This window comes from Echinops telfairi, unplaced genomic scaffold (assembly GCF_000313985.2).
Source record: "Echinops telfairi isolate 266 unplaced genomic scaffold, ASM31398v2 ScPeMD7_3;HRSCAF=10, whole genome shotgun sequence".
NCBI classification, from domain to species: Eukaryota; Metazoa; Chordata; class Mammalia; order Afrosoricida; family Tenrecidae; genus Echinops; species Echinops telfairi.
This window is the reverse complement of record NW_022103899.1, coordinates 28,878,239-28,896,758: the sequence shown is the minus strand read 5'-3', so window position 1 is coordinate 28,896,758 and position 18,520 is coordinate 28,878,239. Positions and strand designations below refer to the sequence as shown.

Sequence of the window (18,520 nt, the reverse complement as noted above, 5' to 3'; positions counted from 1 at the left end):
CACCAGGGGTTTCAGTTCCAGTCCAAAGGAGTATTACATTACTGAACATTTTGATCAGAGATTCCAGAAAAGAATCCTAATCAAAAGAGGGGAACATGCAATACAAACTTTCAAATTCTCATGGACCTTAGATTTCCTGGAGCCGTGGAGGCTGGGTGAACCCCGAAATTATAAACTTGAGATAATCTTTAAACTTTAGACCAAAATTATCCCCTGATAAAGTCTTCTTAGGAAAATCAGACAATATTTTAAATAAACTAATAAAAAATGTCTGCCTTGAGCATTACGGTCTTTTATGATCAAACTGGTAACAGCACAGGAACCTTACCAGGGCCGTGAACGTCGGTACCTGTGAAAGCAGAAGGAGCAAGGCAGAGTGGCGCACAAGTGGAGGAGTGCAATCAATGTCATTAAATGACACCTTGTAGAGGCTACTGAATTGGTTGTGCTGTGCACATTCTCAACAGCAACAAAAAACTTTTCATTAAAAAAAAAAACTACATGGATCAACTCAATCTATAAATTTAAAATGAGGTAAAAGTAATCCATAGTAATAGATTACACAACAATTACTTTGGGAAAGTAGGAAGAAGGTAGCAATTAGGAGATAAAATGGGGTAACCTCTTGGGGTATCAGCAATGTCCTATTTCTTGACCTCTGTGGTAACAACACAGTGTATTACTTTGTGGTACTGTAATGAACTGTTCGTTTCATGCATGCTATATTTTAATAGGCAGCAGGGCCACACCAAGGATAAAGCAGCAGGTACAACTTGCTGTGTGCAAGGCAATAAAGAGTATCTCACCTGTAGTAAATTTAAAGACAGTAATAAAACAACGAAAGTCTATCTGCTTTTTATTACATGTGCCAGCAATTCCAAACCGTGTTTGTGAAATATATTCCTTCCTGAAAAACCACCTGTAGTTAAGTTCTAAAACAAATGATGCGGTTGTTTATTTTTTAAAACACAATCATCAAAGCAGCAAATTTTTATGATTTATCCTGTGTTCTATATGGAAGCTAATTCAGTGGACTCCCAGTTACATAATCAGTCCTTGATAACCAGATACACTTGGCTACAAATCTCAATTTTCCATTTGTAATGGTTTAGAATTGCATGGATTTACTTCAACTATTCTTCATGTTGCCAATTCCTTTTGTACTATACTCTGCTGTTCCTGCATTCATATTGGAAATTTGGTATGAACAATGCCAGCTCCAAGACTGTAAGACAACAAAACACTGACCATCAAGTACTTCAAGCGTATCACCATAAGTGACCAGGTGAATCTTGTTTAAAATTTAAAGCAATGACACTGTCATCTGCAAAGTATAAAATTTATGCTCAAGAAGCATAAATTTCAGTTCATTGATAAAATGGATGTTTTATTTCATGATCATAACCAGAAATAATTCTTCTGTGCTGAAAATGGGGCATTAAAAATTTATCCACTTCAAGTGTCAAATACTAGGTATACAATTAAAAAAAACTGAACAAAAAAAAAACTGAACAAAATATAGTGAAAATTTTTCAAGAAAAAAAAATTTTTTTTTCAAGAGTAAAAACCTCAGGGTTCATGAGGGAGGGGGAGCAGAAAGGGAAGGGGAAAAGTGAGATGCTGATACCAAGGGCTCAAGTAGAAAGCAAATGTTCTGAGAATGATGAGGCCAACAAATGTACAAATGCACTTGACACTTGACACACATGGATGGATGGATGGTGGTAAGAGTTGTACAAGCCCCCAATAAAATGATTTTTTTTTAAATGTATCCTTCTAAATGCTAATTTTGTGAGTTGGGGATGTAAGAATGATTAAAGACATTTGTGAAACTGTAAAAAAAAAAAAAAGAATAAAAACCTCAGCAAGGAAATGACAAAAGATGATTTCATAGTATGGAACAGTTAAGTCTAGGAAAAAAGCAAACTGAGTTTTCTCCTCTAAGATGTGCATGAATCACAAAAGATATTTTGGGGAATAATTTGTCCACCATATATACCAATTTTTATTTCTGTTTGTCTGATCAAGTACCATCTAAAGCAAAAAAGAGAAGAAGCTATTGAATGCCTCCCATAGGTCAGGTCTTATGTTGGTTATTCCTGAGTATTCTCATTTAAACCTCATAACAGTAATAGGTAGGTTGATCCACTGCGGACAAATGAAAAAATTACTTAATGAACTGTGGTTTCCCAGTGCATCAAGAAGATATGCCTGCAGGTAAACTTACTATATATACTCGAGTTTAAGCCGACACGATTATCAGCCAAGGCACCTACTTTTACCACAAAAACTGCATAAAAAATTTGCTGAAAAACTCAGCTTATACACGAGTATATACGGTACTGTACATCTAAATGTTCACAGCCATATTACTTACTCATCATAGTTTGTTTTTTTAAGGGAAACAACCCAAAAGTTACATGTCTATTCAATGGAATAGTCCACCAAAAACAAATCCACTGCCACTGAGCTGGTTCCCACTTACAGCGCCCTGACCCTATAGGACAGAGGAAAACTGCCCCTTTGGGTTTTTACAGAGTATAAATTATTCCAGGAGCAGACAGCCTCAACTTTCTCCATCACAGCAGCTGGTGGGTTCGAACTGCTGTATTTATGGCTGGCAGTCCAGCAACAAACTGCTAATCTTGCTGTTATTAGTCCTACACATAGCCCACTAAGCCACCAAGGATGCTTTAATGAAATATTACTCAAGCTAAAAAAATAAAGAACTATTACACGTTACAACAAAGGTCAACTTTTAAAACACTGCACCACAAGCCAGCAAGACACAAAAAATCAGCAATTATATGATCCCATTTATATGAAATGTAAATGTCAAGTCTTTAGAGATAGGAGTACATCTACATGTATCTATGACTACAAAGGCACACCCTGGAGACACTGCAGGTTCAGTGTCAACAACACGATCCAATGAAGCAAGCCACATAAATTTCATGTATAAAACTGTATTAAAAGTGTACATGACAAAACTAAATAAAAGGTATGTTAACCATCTTGTCAACTAGTGCTAGAACCCTGGTAGTGCTGTGGGTTAAGCAGAGGCTGCTAACCACAATGCCAGCAGTTTAAACCCACCAGCCACGGAGGGAAAAGGATGAGCCTTTCTGCGCCCATAAAGATTTACAATCTTAAAATAATAAAATAAAATAAATCTACAGTCCTGGAAACCTTATAGAAAAATCTTAACTCAGTATGAGATAGAATTGACTTAACAGCAATGGGTTTTGTGGTCTTCAAATTCATTATAAAGTATATAAAAAGCAAATACAGTCTAGAACAGTGGTTTTCAACCTTCCTCATGCCGCGACCCTTTAATACAGTTCCTCATGTTGTGGTAATCCCCCAACCATAAAATGATTTTCGTTGTTACTTCATAAACTGTTATTTTGCTACTGTTATGAATTGGGCGACCCCTGTGAAAGGGTCGTTCGGCCCCCAAAGGGGTCGCAACCACAGGTTGAGAACCGCTGCTCTAGAACATGGCTTCCAAAAACATGGGCAGTCCAAGAGGCAAGTGACTCTCCTAAACCAATGGTTTTCACTCTTCTGCAGAGTTCACATGGAGTCAGAGGCCCTTTCAATCAGAATTTCCATAAGGAAGACTTAGGCTCTATATTTTTAACAAGATTCACAGATGATACTTTAACACAAAAAATTTGAAGTAGCACTGACCTATTGTATAAACTAATCTACAGAACAACCGTATCTGGTAAATTATAAACTGGAACATTAGGAAAGTACATTTTCAAAAATAGTAATGAACAGGTATAACCTGTGAGTACGTTTACAGATGAGGACCATACAGGAAATACTGGTGCAATAAGTTCCTGAGAAAATAAAACTTCTCATTGTGAAAGTTTTGTTTGTTTTTTTAAACCTTGGCTGAATCTCTTTATAACTAGGTATACTAGGTAAGAAGTCTTTCCAATACACTAACAAGCGACAAGCCTATTATAAAAGGTACACTGGTTCTTTAAAGCTGTATATGAACAACAACAAATCAATAGATACATGAGGTCTTCAAAAAGTCCACGGGAAAAAGTGGAAATAAAGATAACACAATTTTCCCACAAACTTCCAGACGCCCCTTTGTGTTAGTCTGGGGAGACTGGAGAAACAAATTCACAGACACACGTGTATAGGAAAGAGATTTATAAAAAGAGTAATTGTGCATTAAGGAAACATCTCAGCCCAGTTTAGATCAAGTCCGTAAGTCCAAAATTAACCCATTCTGTCCAGTACCAGTCTGTAAATTCCTCTTCAGACTCATACAACACATGCAATAATGCCGAATTCAGGAAGATCACAGACCAGTCAGTGGAAAGTCTTGTGGATCCCAGTGGCGGTAGGAGCATTACAGTGATGGCGTGGGTCTCCACAGGGCTCCATCAGCTTAGCTCCATGTGTCTTCTCAACAGGAATGTCTTGCAAGGAGTGAGCTTGTGTCTCGCTTCTAGAAAGCTATTTATCTCCTGATCACCTCCAAATGAGGTCAAGCTGCGACCTGATTGACAGGCTAAACTCCACCCCTTCACTCTTAATAGTCTCAAATTGACAACAGATTATGCAACTACCACATAATTCCTTCATAATTAGTATTTAGGCCCTAATGATTTTTAAGCAGATCATTATATTTATGTACCAGATACCTGCAGAGAATAATGAAGAACTTCACCAGCAAAAGTGACAAGGCTTGTTGTTGTTCCTCTAAGCCGTCTGCCATTTTCTGAACACACTGCAGCAGCTGGACCCTCAGAACCTGCAGAATGTTATCAGGAAGCAGAGGTATTCCAGGAGGCATGTCATCTACCCTACAATATAAGGAGAACAAGAGAAGAAGAATTAAATATAGGGGAAGGCTTCCTTAACAGAGAGACTCCATATTTTTGTGTCACCTAAAGAGAAAATATTTATAATATAAATTAGCCTGCTTTCTACTTGTGAATACGATGTGTTTGTGTATATGAATACAATGGGCGTTTGTGTGTATGAATGTCCACATACATATATACACACACTCTTCTAAAAGAAACAAAAATCAGAAAATAATTATAATTAGTTCAGTAGTTGTGAACTATTTTACTAAAGAACATGCCAGGAGTAGCGGACAGATAACTGTACGAGCGCTCGCTTGTATGAAAGAGGCAAATTCAGACACAGAAAGGACATCAGCGGGAAGCACGAGCTGGGAGAGGCGGAGGGAAGGACAAGTTTAATGGGACCAGAGTCTCTGTGTGGGGTGATGAAATTCACGGCGGTGATGGCAGCACAGCAATGTGAATCAATGAATCATGTGCATATGTACGTACACTTATACTTAGGTATAAGTACACACTTAAAAAAGGCTACAATACCTCCTGGCACAATCACTGAAGACAAAATAGGTGCCGCGTAACAGGCATCAGACGACCCATAACAAACAAACAAACAAAATATTGTTGAGAATGAGGGGGTTTGCAGCAGAGACCCAAAGCCCATCTGTAGGCATGGGACACCCCTCAGAGAGGGGTCACATGGATGTGATGAGTCAATCAGGGCACAGTAAAGCACCCATGCAACACACAATATTCCTCTGGTTCCTTGAGGCTTCCTCACCCTACCCCCCACCTCCACTATCATGACCTCAGTGCTGCCTTCACTGTGGGCTAGACCAGAGCATATATACAAGTACAGTTAAGAGATAAAGAACTCACGACACACGGAATCCAGGAACAGGAATAGGAACAGCGATACCAGAAGGGTAAGGGGAAGGTGGGGAGTGAAGGGGAGGTAAGTGAAACGGATTATAATGACCAACACATAGACACACACACACACACACACACACATCACTCCTGGGAGACGAACAATAGAAACCATGGGGGAAGGGATACAGCAGTCATGTAACATATGAAAATAATAAACATTTATCAAGGGGGCATGGAGGGGAGGGTAAAAAGAGGAGCTGATACCAAGGGCTCACTAGAAAGTAACTGTCCAGAAAAAGGAGGATGGCAACATATGTTCAAACATGCCTGATACAATTAATGCATAGACTTCTATGAGTTCTAAGAACCCCAATAAAATGGTATTTTAATAATTAAAAAATTCCCAAACAAAAAAAGGCTACAATAACAAATTCTGTATTATATATGTATATATAATCATCACAACCAAAAATAACATTTTTAAAAAGGAAAGGAGGAAAGAGGTAAATGTGGAAAACCAAGTTTAAGCATAAATATTATTTGAAACTTAAACAGTACTGGATTCTGGTTTTTATGCAATAAGATAGCACAGCTCTCTAAATACAAAAGTCACATCAGATGTGCCTAACTCTAGTGTGTGTCTCACAATAAAAACCTCTACCTAGATTCAAAGTCAGAATACTAGGGTACCAAGTTTTACCTCTGTAATATTTCACCTCTGATGTCTCCAAATGTATAAAACTATAATATCATCTGCCTTATTTTACAGAGCTGTGAAATCAGGAAACCAATGTGAAAATGCCTTGAAATAAAAGAACTATAAAAATATGCATTACAAAACAAAATGTATATGCATTACATATACCATATTACCAACCACTAAGCCCTGAGAATCCTTTCATAAATCACTGTATGTTAGTTTCCTTGTCAATATTAAGAAAAATACCAACCCAAAAAACAAAATCTGAAGGAAACTATTCTAAAGTGCTCCTTTATTTAATGATGACTATACAAGAAAGTAGTCTCTTCTTCATGATAGCTAATTACTGCATGTACTCAAGGATAAGCCAACCTGAATATCAGCCGAGGCACCTAATTTTACCACAAAACCTGCATTAAAAATGTGCTGGAAAACTTGGCTTATCCACGAGTCTATACGGTAACATTATTATTGTTACTAATAATATTAGTAAGGATTCGTATTAGTATACTTAATAATATGCTTAATAATATTAATATGTTTATAATGATGACATTAAAGGCTATTCCATTTACTATGGACAGAACATTTTAAATACATCTAGTAGTCACATAAATATCCATAAAACCTAATTAGTCTCTTTTCTAAAGAGTATCCTTTGCAAGATATGACAAAATACCAATTTATAAACTATCAAGGGCTCATGAGGGAGGGGGGAGCAGGGGTTTAAGTGGAGAGAAAACATTTTGAGGATGTACAAATGCGTTTTACACAATTGATGTGTGTATGGATTGCGATAACAGTTGTATGAGCCCCTAATAAAATGTTTTCTAAAAATAAATAAATAAATAAAATCCTCAAAACAACAAAAAAGAGTACCCTTTTTAGTGTGAATCGAGTGGAGGTTTATGGAGCAGATCAGTTTTCCATTATATAATTCACACACATTTTGTTTCATGTCATTAACTGCTATTCCCACAATGTGCCATAACTTACCCTACTTCCTCTCTGTGTTTCCTGTTCTCATTCCTCCTCCTTTCCTAACCCTTCTGAACTTCTGTCCTTGGGTAAACACTGCCCTTTTGATCGGAAATGGTATTCTAAGTACTGTTCCTAATGTATGAGCACTTAAGAACCTGGAACCATTTTCCCACCTCGAGGATTTTACTATCCAAACGCTACGTTGGTTCACTGAAATTTCCCAAACTCCAGAAATCTATCCCAGTCTTCGTTTGACTACTGAGAGCCTATAAAAAACTGACAACTGCTGTCTTCATCTAACACAGGAATAAACCCAGTTTAAAGTTCAAGGACTTAAAATCTGATAAAAGTAATCCCTGCTGGGTGTAATGAGTTCTGCTAAATTGTAAAATCTATGAAGTCAGTTTACTTAAAAATGAGGCTTATCAGGGAGTTTCTTAACATTAAAGTGGCTAGACTAGTTGTTTATAATGCCTTTCATGTATTTTGGATTTGAAATGGGAGGTTTTCTAATAGTAAAATCTAAACTCATGATTCTGCTTTTTGACAATAAAGCGAAATAGAATTTTAAGTAAATTTACTAAATCACAAAAAAAGCAACACCCTTGGCATTATTTCGCTTATTTTAAATAAAGTAATAATATGCCTACTTAAAAGCTTTTGGAGATCGTTTTTGGAGAAAGGAGACATTTAAAATGCATTGATAAACAAATCCATCGTGGGAATTGTAGGATATTTCATTCCAATATGGGCCCTCGTGGTCCAATGGTTACATGTTGGACTGCTGGACTGCTAACTTCAAGGGCAGCAGTTTGAACCACCAGTTAAACCTCGAGGAAAATGAGGCTTTCTACGCTAATAAATGTTTACAGCCTCAGAAACCCACAAGGGCAGTTCTACCCTGTCCTATGGGGCCACTTCTGAGTCAAAATCAACTTGATGACAGTGAGTATAGATTTTGTTTTGGAATATTCCAAACGTCCCAAGGTCCAAATCCCGATTCTACAAAACTCCTAAGTCAGTCATTTAAAAGTGAGATGTAAATTATTAAATAAAAGCACTTCTAACAAACTACAATACTTTTATTAATAAAAATCAATAAAACTTAAATTTTATTGTTCAGATTACTCATATTAGTAGAAATCAATAAAACAAGTTAATTGTTCAGGTTTTAGAGCTCAAGATTTAATACTTTTCAAGTTCTATAAACCTGTCACAACTAATAATCTAGTTTAAAAACATGGAAACTTTTTTTATAATTAGCAAAACAATAATCTATCCTCAGTATAACCACATCCTATCTTAAATTCAATATCTTGATTTAAAGCTCAAATTACTTCTCTCCGGATTATTATAATGCCTCTTAATTGAACAGTTTGTTTCATCTCTCACTTATTCAACCTTCATAATGCTACTAAAGCGACTTTTGAAGAACAGACTTGGGCACCTCTCATGCTGCAAAGTCCTTAGTAGTGCCCCAAATCCTGTGTAATACATATATACATTTAGTTGTATATATTTGGTGAAACTTTAAATCTAATTTTTTAAAAGCTGAATACTTAGCCTCCTCCAACATAATTTCTAAGATCAGAAACAGCAAATAAGTTTCAATATGCACACCTAATAACATTTAATTGGTAGCAATTCACCAAAGGAGTGAAACTTCTAAAAGCCCTATTTGTATCAGTAAGGAAGACTGCTGTCATCAACTAGCAATGTCTACTATGAGAACCGGATTACACAACAATATTGTGTGTTACATAGTTGTCATCCTTGTAATATGTCATCAAGTAAACCTTTTTACCAAAAATGAACAAGCTCAATCAAAATTAGAAGGTGAATATATGTGTACATACCTGGTAGGCAGCTTCTCAAAGTCAACATCTAAGAACTGTTCATAGCTAGAAACAAAACTGTCCAACCATAACTTCAGGTAATCTGGATCTTTCTAAAATAAGAAAAGCATTATCTTATTAAGTATATCTTTCAGAACAAAATGTTTACATTCCTATAGAGCTGATATAAGGGGATATATCTAAAAAAGCAGCAATATAACTTCGAAGACAGTGATAATCAGGAAGGCATATAGGCTGTTTTAAAATGTGGACAGCAAGAATCTTCAAATGGCTTCCTAGCATACTTCCCAAGTCTTAACAATGGCCTTTAAGATTCTAAACAATTGGCCTTCCCATATCACTATGATCTTATCAACGATCCTCCTGTAGTACACTGGGAGTTGTCCCTGGGACATGACAGACATGCTACCATCTTAAGGCTTTGTACCAACTGTCTTCTCTGCCCAGAATATTCTTCCTCCAGATAGCCAAATGACTAACTCCCTGAACTCTTCACATCATTCTTTAAGTAGAATATTCTCAGTGAGGCCTACTTTTAACCACCTTTTCCTCAAACTGCAAATTACTGTATTCTCTCCCCTCATCTTCCTTTATCACTTTCTAATATACTATATAATGACTTGCTTATTAGTGTATTGGTCTTTGTCTGCTACTTCTAAAATGTACATTTCACAAAGATAGGGATTTTTAGCTTTTTGTTCTCTAATGGATACCAAGTGCTGGAAAATGCCTGGCTGTAACATTTGTTTGATGAATTCTTGAAAAAAATGTATAAAAATGACACAAAATTAGAAATGGATCACTTAACTAAAACACAAAACCAAGATCTTCTAGAATAAAATATAGGCAAATACTTTTGTAATTTTATGGTAGGCAAAGATTTTTTTAGATAGGACACAAAAACCATGACGCATATATAAAAAAGGAGTAACTGTTCTTAATCAAAATTTAAACCTGTTCATCAATACGTTAGATTAAGAAAATGAAAAAGCAAAAGCACATGAGATGAAAACGTTATCAATATATCTGACAAAGGAGTTGTAAATTATTGGCAAAGGGCCATAACCAAATGTTAAAATTGACCAACTTTATTTCCCTGAGGACATGATTTGCTGAAAGACAATAGCCACGCCTCCACTGAAGCCATTTTTGTTCCCCTCAGAGCAATCTCAGAAGCAGAGAGAATCCCAAGCCCATTGGAAGAGCAGCTAGCGGAGCAAATTTGAGAGCTGTCTGAAGTGATGGAAGCTAAGAACAGAGGCACCAGAGGTTGTAGCATGGAGACTACAAGACAGAGCAAAAGAGCCAGGCTGAGACCAGAGGCCGTGGCAAAGAGACCATACGAGACAAAGCAGTATGTAGACTTCCTGGCCCACAGAGGCAGAAGCCAAGGGACCATGTGGCTGAGACACTAAGGTTTAGAGGAAGACTTGACTCCGGGTTAGGGGGAGGTATACTGATAGGAGCCAATGACTGGATCCTTACTACTATCTACTAATAATGACTTGTGGTAACCTGTTAATTCCCTAATAAACCCCAAATTTTTGGAAAAAAACAATTTTTTAATTGACATTTAAGACTTGGATACAAGAATACTCCACAGATATTAGCAGTTTCATCCCAGACCACTGCAGTAATGTGAATCGCAGGCGGGTTGGGCTTCCTGGTGCTTATAAATATTTCATTTAGATTATATGAATGGACATTACATAGGGTCGCTATGAGTCAAAATTAACTCAACGGCAGTAGGTTTAGTTTTGTAGTATATTAAGTGTGCAATAGCATTATGAAAAGGTCTGAAATACTATGAGACATACGAAAATGATTACAGTAGGCTTGCTTTACACACGGTTGCCACAAACTGTCAATTTGTGAAAAAACAAACCCGTTTGGGCACAGCAAAATAAAGCAAAGTTAAACTAAAGGAAGTGTGCCTGCACTTCACAAAAGGAGATGCCTTTGGGCTCTGTAACACAGTGCTCGTGATGACTAAACGAAAAAAATAGTTTTCTTGTCTTACACCGACTACCCTTTACCCACTTTACCGTTGTCCATTCTCCTGGGAGAGGGTTATATATGGATCATTGTGATTGGTTCCCCATTCTCCCCCTTACGCTCCTGGTATCACTACTCTCATTATTGATCCTGAGGGATTTATCTGTCCCTGTGTTGATCACCTTTGTGGATTCCTTGTGTTTCCACCTCTTATCTCTAACACTGTACATTCTCTGGTCTAGCTGGATTTGTAAGGTAAAACTGGGGTCACAAAAGTGGTGGGGAAGAAGCATTAAAGAACTAGAGGAAACTTGTATGTCTCGATGGTGCTACACTACACCCTGACTGGCTCATCCCTTCCTTGTGGGCTTTGGGTCTCCATTCCACCCTCCCCCTCATTCACATTGATATGTTTTTTTTGCTCTAGGTCTTTGATGCCTAATAACTGATCCCACTGACACATCATGATCACACAGGTTGGTATACCTCTTCCATTTGGGTGTGGTTGCTTCTCAGCTAGATGGCCACTTGTTCAAGCCCTTAAGACTCCAGATGCTTTATCTTTTGATAGCCAGGCACCATCAGTTTCCTTCACCACATTTGCTTATGCACCCATTTTTGTCTTCAGCAATTGTGTCAGGAAAGGGAGTATCACAGAATACCGGGTTATTAGAACAAAGTGTTCTTGCAATGAGGAAGTACTTGAACAGGGGCCCCAATGTCCATCTGCTGTCTTAATACTTGACATAAAAGTTTATGTACTTAGATCTATTTCCCTACCGTTATATAGAAATATATTTGCATATGTACATTCTGTAGTTAGACCTCTATAAATGTCCTTTGCCTCCTGGTTCTTTCCTCGATTTCCTAAAATAGATCTTAAAATATATATTTAAGCACAATTTTTCTTAATAAAATAATCACTGCACACCCCCTAGAATGACTACAAGTAAGAATAATCAAACCAAGTGTTGTTAAGTATGTGGAATAACTAAAGTTCTCGCACATTACTAATAGGAGTCTGATAAAATAATTTATCATTTAATAGATTTATAAAACAATTTGGAAAACAATTACACATTCATATGGCCCATACATTTCTCTCCCAGAAAAAATGAATACATCCAAACCTATATTAAAAATATTCATAACAATTTTATTTTTAATATCACAAAGGTTGGATACAAACAAAAATCCCTCAGCAGGTTAATGGATAAACAAATCATGGAATATTTGTACAATGAAAAGCTATTTAGTAATGAAAATGAATTAACTACTGATACATACAAATATTAATTTCAAAAACATGTTGAAAGATGACACATCAAGGCATATGCACTGGGTGGTTTGATTTAAAATGAGGTTCTAGAGTAGGTTACAGGATAGAAATGAGACTAACTGCAAAGGAAGAAGGAATATTCTTGGGTGATGAGAATTTTCTATTAGTGCAATGGTTACACAAACAATTACATACCTTTTGAGAATGATGGGGGCAATGAATGTACAAATGTGCTTTACACAACTGATGTATGTATGGATTATGATAAGAGTTGTATGAGCCCCTAATAAAACGATTAAAAATAAATAAATAAATGAAATATCTCATAAAAATAAAATAAAATTTAAAAATTACATATCAAAACTCTTTACGCTTGACATTTAATCGGTATATCTCAAGATCTATAAATTCTCTCAATAAAAACTCTATCTCAATTTGACCAGCAAAAAAAATAACACCTCTGAAATGTTTTTTTAATATTAACTCTCATCAAAAGTAATGTTCTTGTACAACTCTTAATATTATTGAACTATTGAATTGTACAGTTTCTGAATTATATACCAAAGAAATTGTTCAAATACATTCTTTAAGAAGTAATATCCAATGTTTTACTTCATGCTGTCCACACTCTTTACTCTAGGCAGATTTTACTGTGCCACTCAGGAGCCTTAGCTACACGGTGAATAAACATGATGCTTAAACACTGCACTTGGATAAAGAGAGCTCAAGTAATTTATTTCCCTAAAATAAAAGCATTACACTACAAATCAGAACCTAAAAGAATGTTCCCAGAATATACAGACTGCTGACCTTCTGTGTATTTGTTTTTCTATTAATACACTGCTCCAACATCAGCTAATAAATTGCCACAATCTGCACAGTCACTGAGAAAAAGATGGGATTATTTCAGAAAAAGTACTGCTGTGAGAAATTTTTTCAGGGGTCTTAATACTTGCTTTTTAATTTCCATCTAGAACGGCATTCCTTACTCCACCATTCACTTATCTAGCTAGGACAGAACTCTATCCTTGCTCCTTCTTAATAACGTAAAAGATTCTATCTCTGTACAAGTTAAACACAAAAGCATTAGACACTACCATAAAGAAGTAATGCATTTCTCTCCACATTTTATCTAGGAATTCCTGTGACATACGTAATTCAAAGTATAAAGGTCAGGGTTACCAAGTGTGTGGCAAATTGAGATTTTCTAGGAAACTGAGCAACTATTTTAAAAGAAAAGAAATAGTACCTAAATATAACAATGTTTCATTTAAAAACCAAGTCAAACTCACTAATCGTCAAGTTGATGCCAACTCATATGATCCTGCAAGGGCAGGGTAGAATTGCGCCTTAGGGTCCCAAGGCTGAGAATCTTTACAGGAGCAGAAGGCCTCATCTTCTCCCACAGCCTTGCTCACTTGGTAACTAGTGAACCTAGCAGTTTGTTGAGCTAAGCACTATAGCAGGCATTTTTAAAAATATCTTTCATCCCATTCAATCCTTATAACTAGACAGAGGAATAGGTTTCATTCTCCCCCACTTCACAGGTTAAGAAAAGGAAGTTCCACAGTTATATAATTGTCCATGATCATACAGCGAGTATATAATGAATCCAATATGTGCTCTTTCCACTGCACTTCCTCTGATGCGTGAGCATAAATAAAACAGGGCTTTAATGGGCAAAAACAAGAATGTTAGCGTTTAGTCAAGATCAATCAAACCAAGACCATAAAAATTTGATACGCAAGGGAGCCATATTCTACGCAGACATGCTCTGCTTCCAAAGACCATAAAATGAAAGATTTCCACACATCCAGAAAGAGTATTAACTAAAACCTCAGCCTTAGTAGTTTTCACCCTCAATACTAGTTTGGTAAATGGAAACATCACAGTATGTCTATATTCCCATTTGTACAATAATTACTGCTACAACACAAATTACATAGCTTCTCATCCTTGTTTGCGCTCACTTAAGTCACCCTAAGTCTACATATCAGTTTCTTCTCCTTAAAATGAAGACAATGCCTATCTTATAGGAACGTTATGAAAATTAAATAGCCTAATACACAAAAGGGCCTAGCACATATGTGTACTGAGAAAACATTAACACTACTTTTATAACCTACTATGTGCCAGAATTAAGGAGCCCTGGTGGTATAGGGGTATATATTAAGTGGCCATCGCATGGTTGGCAATTCAAAACTTCTGTGGGAGAAAGACTGAGCGTGCTACTTCTGTAAACAGTTACAGTCTCAGAAATCCACAGGGAGTCACTAAGAGTCAGCATTGACTAAATGGGAGTGAATGTGTTAATGTGCTAGAATTAGGGGCTTCCACAAAACAAGAAAAGTTTCTATTACACATGAACACATTTCAATTTTCATGTCTCTTATTAAAACTGTCATCTAATTCTAATTTTATTCTTTCCCCCTAATATTCCTTTACATTTATGATCTGCATATTTACTATCCCTTTAGAATTACTATGTTTAAACAGTCTGCTTCATTTGTCTTAGCTGTTCTTCATCTATAAAATGAAAACACTACTTCCTACCTCACAGTACTAAATGAGATAGCGCTCAACACCATTATTTAGTGGATGCTCAAATCAAAATGGCTACCATGATCAAGGTGCAGGCTCTGCCATCAAGCTGTTCATGGCACAATATGAGAAATAAGCAAAAGTGCAAAGTCAAGTTTATTGATTTTACACTCAAATATTTGTCCACGCATCCCCTCTGATGTAATGTTTCAGTCTTCCTTTTGGGCTGTGACATAGCTATCTACTGGTTTCTAGAGTTCCCACTCGTCTGACCTACACACAGCCAGTAAAGAAATGTGCTAAATTTAAAGCTAATTATCTTTCTCTCCTGCTCAAATACCTCCATGACTCTCCAATGCCACACTGTTAAGTTTAAACTCTTAGAACTTTGCTGTCTACTCAGGTAGCCATTAATATATTTGATAATTTTAATTAAAACTATACTAAAGCGCTCTAACTGTAGCGGCCTTTGGTGACCTGCCAAAATGGTTTGCTACTCACTTGACCCAGAAAACCCTACAAAATCCTGCAAATCAAGAGGGTCGAACCTCCGGGTCCACTTCAAGAACATGTGAAACTGCCCAGGCCATCAAAGGCATGCATATCGTAAAGCCACCAAATACTTGAAAGACGTCTCTCTGCAGAAGCTGTGTGGCGTTGGTAGGTGAGCCCAGATCAAACTGGGGCTGGACCCAGGATCAGTGGCCCAAAACAAGTGCTGAAATTTTGCTTCACATGCTTAAAAATGCAGAAAGGCATGCTGAACTTAAGGGTTTAGATGTGGATTCTCTGGTCATTGAGCACATCCAGGTGAACAAAGCCTCTAAAATGCACCGCTGGACTTACAGAGCTCATGGTCGGATCAACCCATCCATGAGCTCCCCCTGCCACACTGAAATGATCCTGACTGAGAAGGAACAAATCGTTCCCAAACCAGAAGAGGAGGTTGCACAGAAGAAAAAGATTTCCCAGAAGAAACTGAAGGAACAAAAACTCATGGCTTGAGAATAAATTAAGCTGAAAATAATGAAAGTTAATAAAAGTTTTAAAAAATTATACTAAAGCATAGGAGGCTTTCATCTTCACATAACATTCACTTTGAGGAAGATTTAAAAATAAAAAAGAATAGGATTAAAAAGCCCTGGCGGGATTAACAATTCAGATACAAAAACAACAGGGCCAAAGGTTCTTGGGGGTCATGGGAGAAAGTGAGGTGTGAGAAAGGAAGGGGTCAACCAACACAGAGACAAGGGAACAACAAGGGAACTAAAAATCAATAGAGAGAAAGGTGTAGGATGCCCAGTGGAGCTTAATCAAGGACAATGTAGCAGTGAGGAATTACTAAACCTGAATGAAGGCCAAACATGATGGTGGGACAAGAGGAAAGTAATAGGAAATAGAGGAAAAAACTAGGAGGCACAGGATATTTATAGAAGTCTAAATATAGGCATATATATGTAAATATATGTATAATGAGAGGGGAATAGAACTATATACTCATATCCATATGTTAAGAATTAAAGTAGCAGATGGACATTGGGCCACAACTCAAGTACTCCTCAACACGAGAGCACTTCATTCTAATAATCCGGCATTCCATGATGCTCACCTGACATGATCACTAAAGACAAAATGGGTACATGAGCAAATGTGTTGAAGAAAGATGATGGTGCCCGGCTATCAAAAGATAGAGCGTCTGGGATCTTAAAGGCTTGAAGGTAAACAAGCGGCTATCTAGCTCAGAAGCAACAAAGTCCACATGGAAGAAGCACACCAGCCTGTGTGATCATGAGGTGTCGATGGGATCAGGTATCAGGCATCCAAGACTCTGAACAAAATCATACCAATGTGAATGAGGGGGGCAAGGGGAAAGGCGTGGAGTAGAGACCCAAAGCCCATGTGTAGACAATTGGACATCCTCTTACAGAAGTGTCACAAGGAATTGATGCAAGGAAGAGACGAGCTAGTCAGGATGCAGTATAGCACCGATGAAACATACAACTTTCCTCTAGTTCTTTAATGCTTCCTCTCCCCCACTACCATGACCTCAATTCTACCTTACAAATTGGATTAGACCAGAACATGTACACTGCTACAGATAAGAGCCCCAATACTGAGAATCCAGGATAGATAAACCCCAGGGCCAACAAATGAGAATAGTGATACCAGGAGGATAAAGGGAAGGTAGGGAGAGAAAGGAGGAATCGAAAACAAGGATCAACATATAACCTCTTCCCAGAGGGACAAACAACAGAAAAGTGAGTGAAGAGTGAAAATGACAATGTAAGATATAAAAATAATAATCTATAACTTATCAAGAATTCATGAAGGAGGGAGGACAGGGGAGGGAGGGGGGAAAATGAGGAGCTGATACCAAGGTCTCAAGTAGAAAGAAAATGCTTTGAAAAGGATGATGGCAACATATGTACAAATGTGCTTGATTCAACTGATGTATGAATTGTTATAAGAGATGTAAGAGTCCCCAATAAAATGATTTTTTTAATAGACAAATGCCCATGAACTTTTAAATAATTTTATTGAGGGCTCTTCCAGCTCTTAGAACAATCTACATGAATTGTTCATTTACTTCTTTAGAAGTAATCTACAGGTTTGCACATCTACAGGTAAAAGAGGGAGGAATCCCCTCCTTCCTCCATGCACTGATATCTGAGTTAAAGTATTCTTCAGACTATAAAACTAAAAATTTTATATACATATACGTACTTCAACCATATATTGGGAAGCCTTCAACTTACATGAGCTTCATTTGAACAGTGTATCAGTTATATTCATATTCATATTACATCCATATCCAAGTAGAAGACAAATTTCCCCCATAAAAACAGCAACATTTATGGTGATTAGTATTTTACGGGAACCCTCAAGGCTTTCTGATAGAACTTAGATACTTCAGTAAACATTTAGTAACTGCCAACTAGGTATCAATCATAGAGAATTCAAGATTCTGTATATGAAAATAAAATATAATCTTGCCCTTAAAATGTTTAGGGGTCTATAGGAATGAGAGACATAAACAGATGACAAACCAGCATGACAAAGGAAGGTAACTCTATCAATGGTGAAGGTAACTGAGTAACAAGAGCCTTCAAAAGTATTCACAAAGTAGACATTCTCAATGGGGAATGAGAGAAAGGGGGAATTCCAGTAGAAGCAAAAACAGCAAGATATGTTCAAAGATGTACAATATTTGGTATTGTTCACAGTGTGAAATGGCGAAATGGCAGGCAAACAGTGGGATGGTTATGTGGGATTATAAACACTAGAGAAGTCAGCATTTCCTAAGCAAGTAACATATTCAACACTGTTCACTTATATGACAACAGTTAAGATCTAAAATTGTCAGAAGCAACAAAGCCCAAATGGAAGAAGCACACACCAGCCTGTATGATCACGAAGTGTCGAAGGGATCAGGTATAAGGCATCATCAGAACAAAAAATC

The 18,520-nt window shown here is 37.0% G+C and overlaps 1 protein-coding gene across 1 annotated transcript in view; it reads right to left on the bottom strand.

The window, feature by feature from the left end:
- Nucleotides 1-18,520, bottom strand: part of NBEAL1 (neurobeachin like 1) — a 179,410-nt gene that overhangs the window by 146,353 nt on the left and 14,537 nt on the right. The window contains exons 2-3 of the mRNA XM_045296671.1: nt 9,246-9,337; nt 4,671-4,832 (exon numbers count right to left, since the gene is read on the bottom strand). Coding sequence (XP_045152606.1) covers nt 4,671-4,832; nt 9,246-9,337 — 254 coding nt within the window. The remainder of the gene's footprint in view (nt 1-4,670; nt 4,833-9,245; nt 9,338-18,520) is intronic.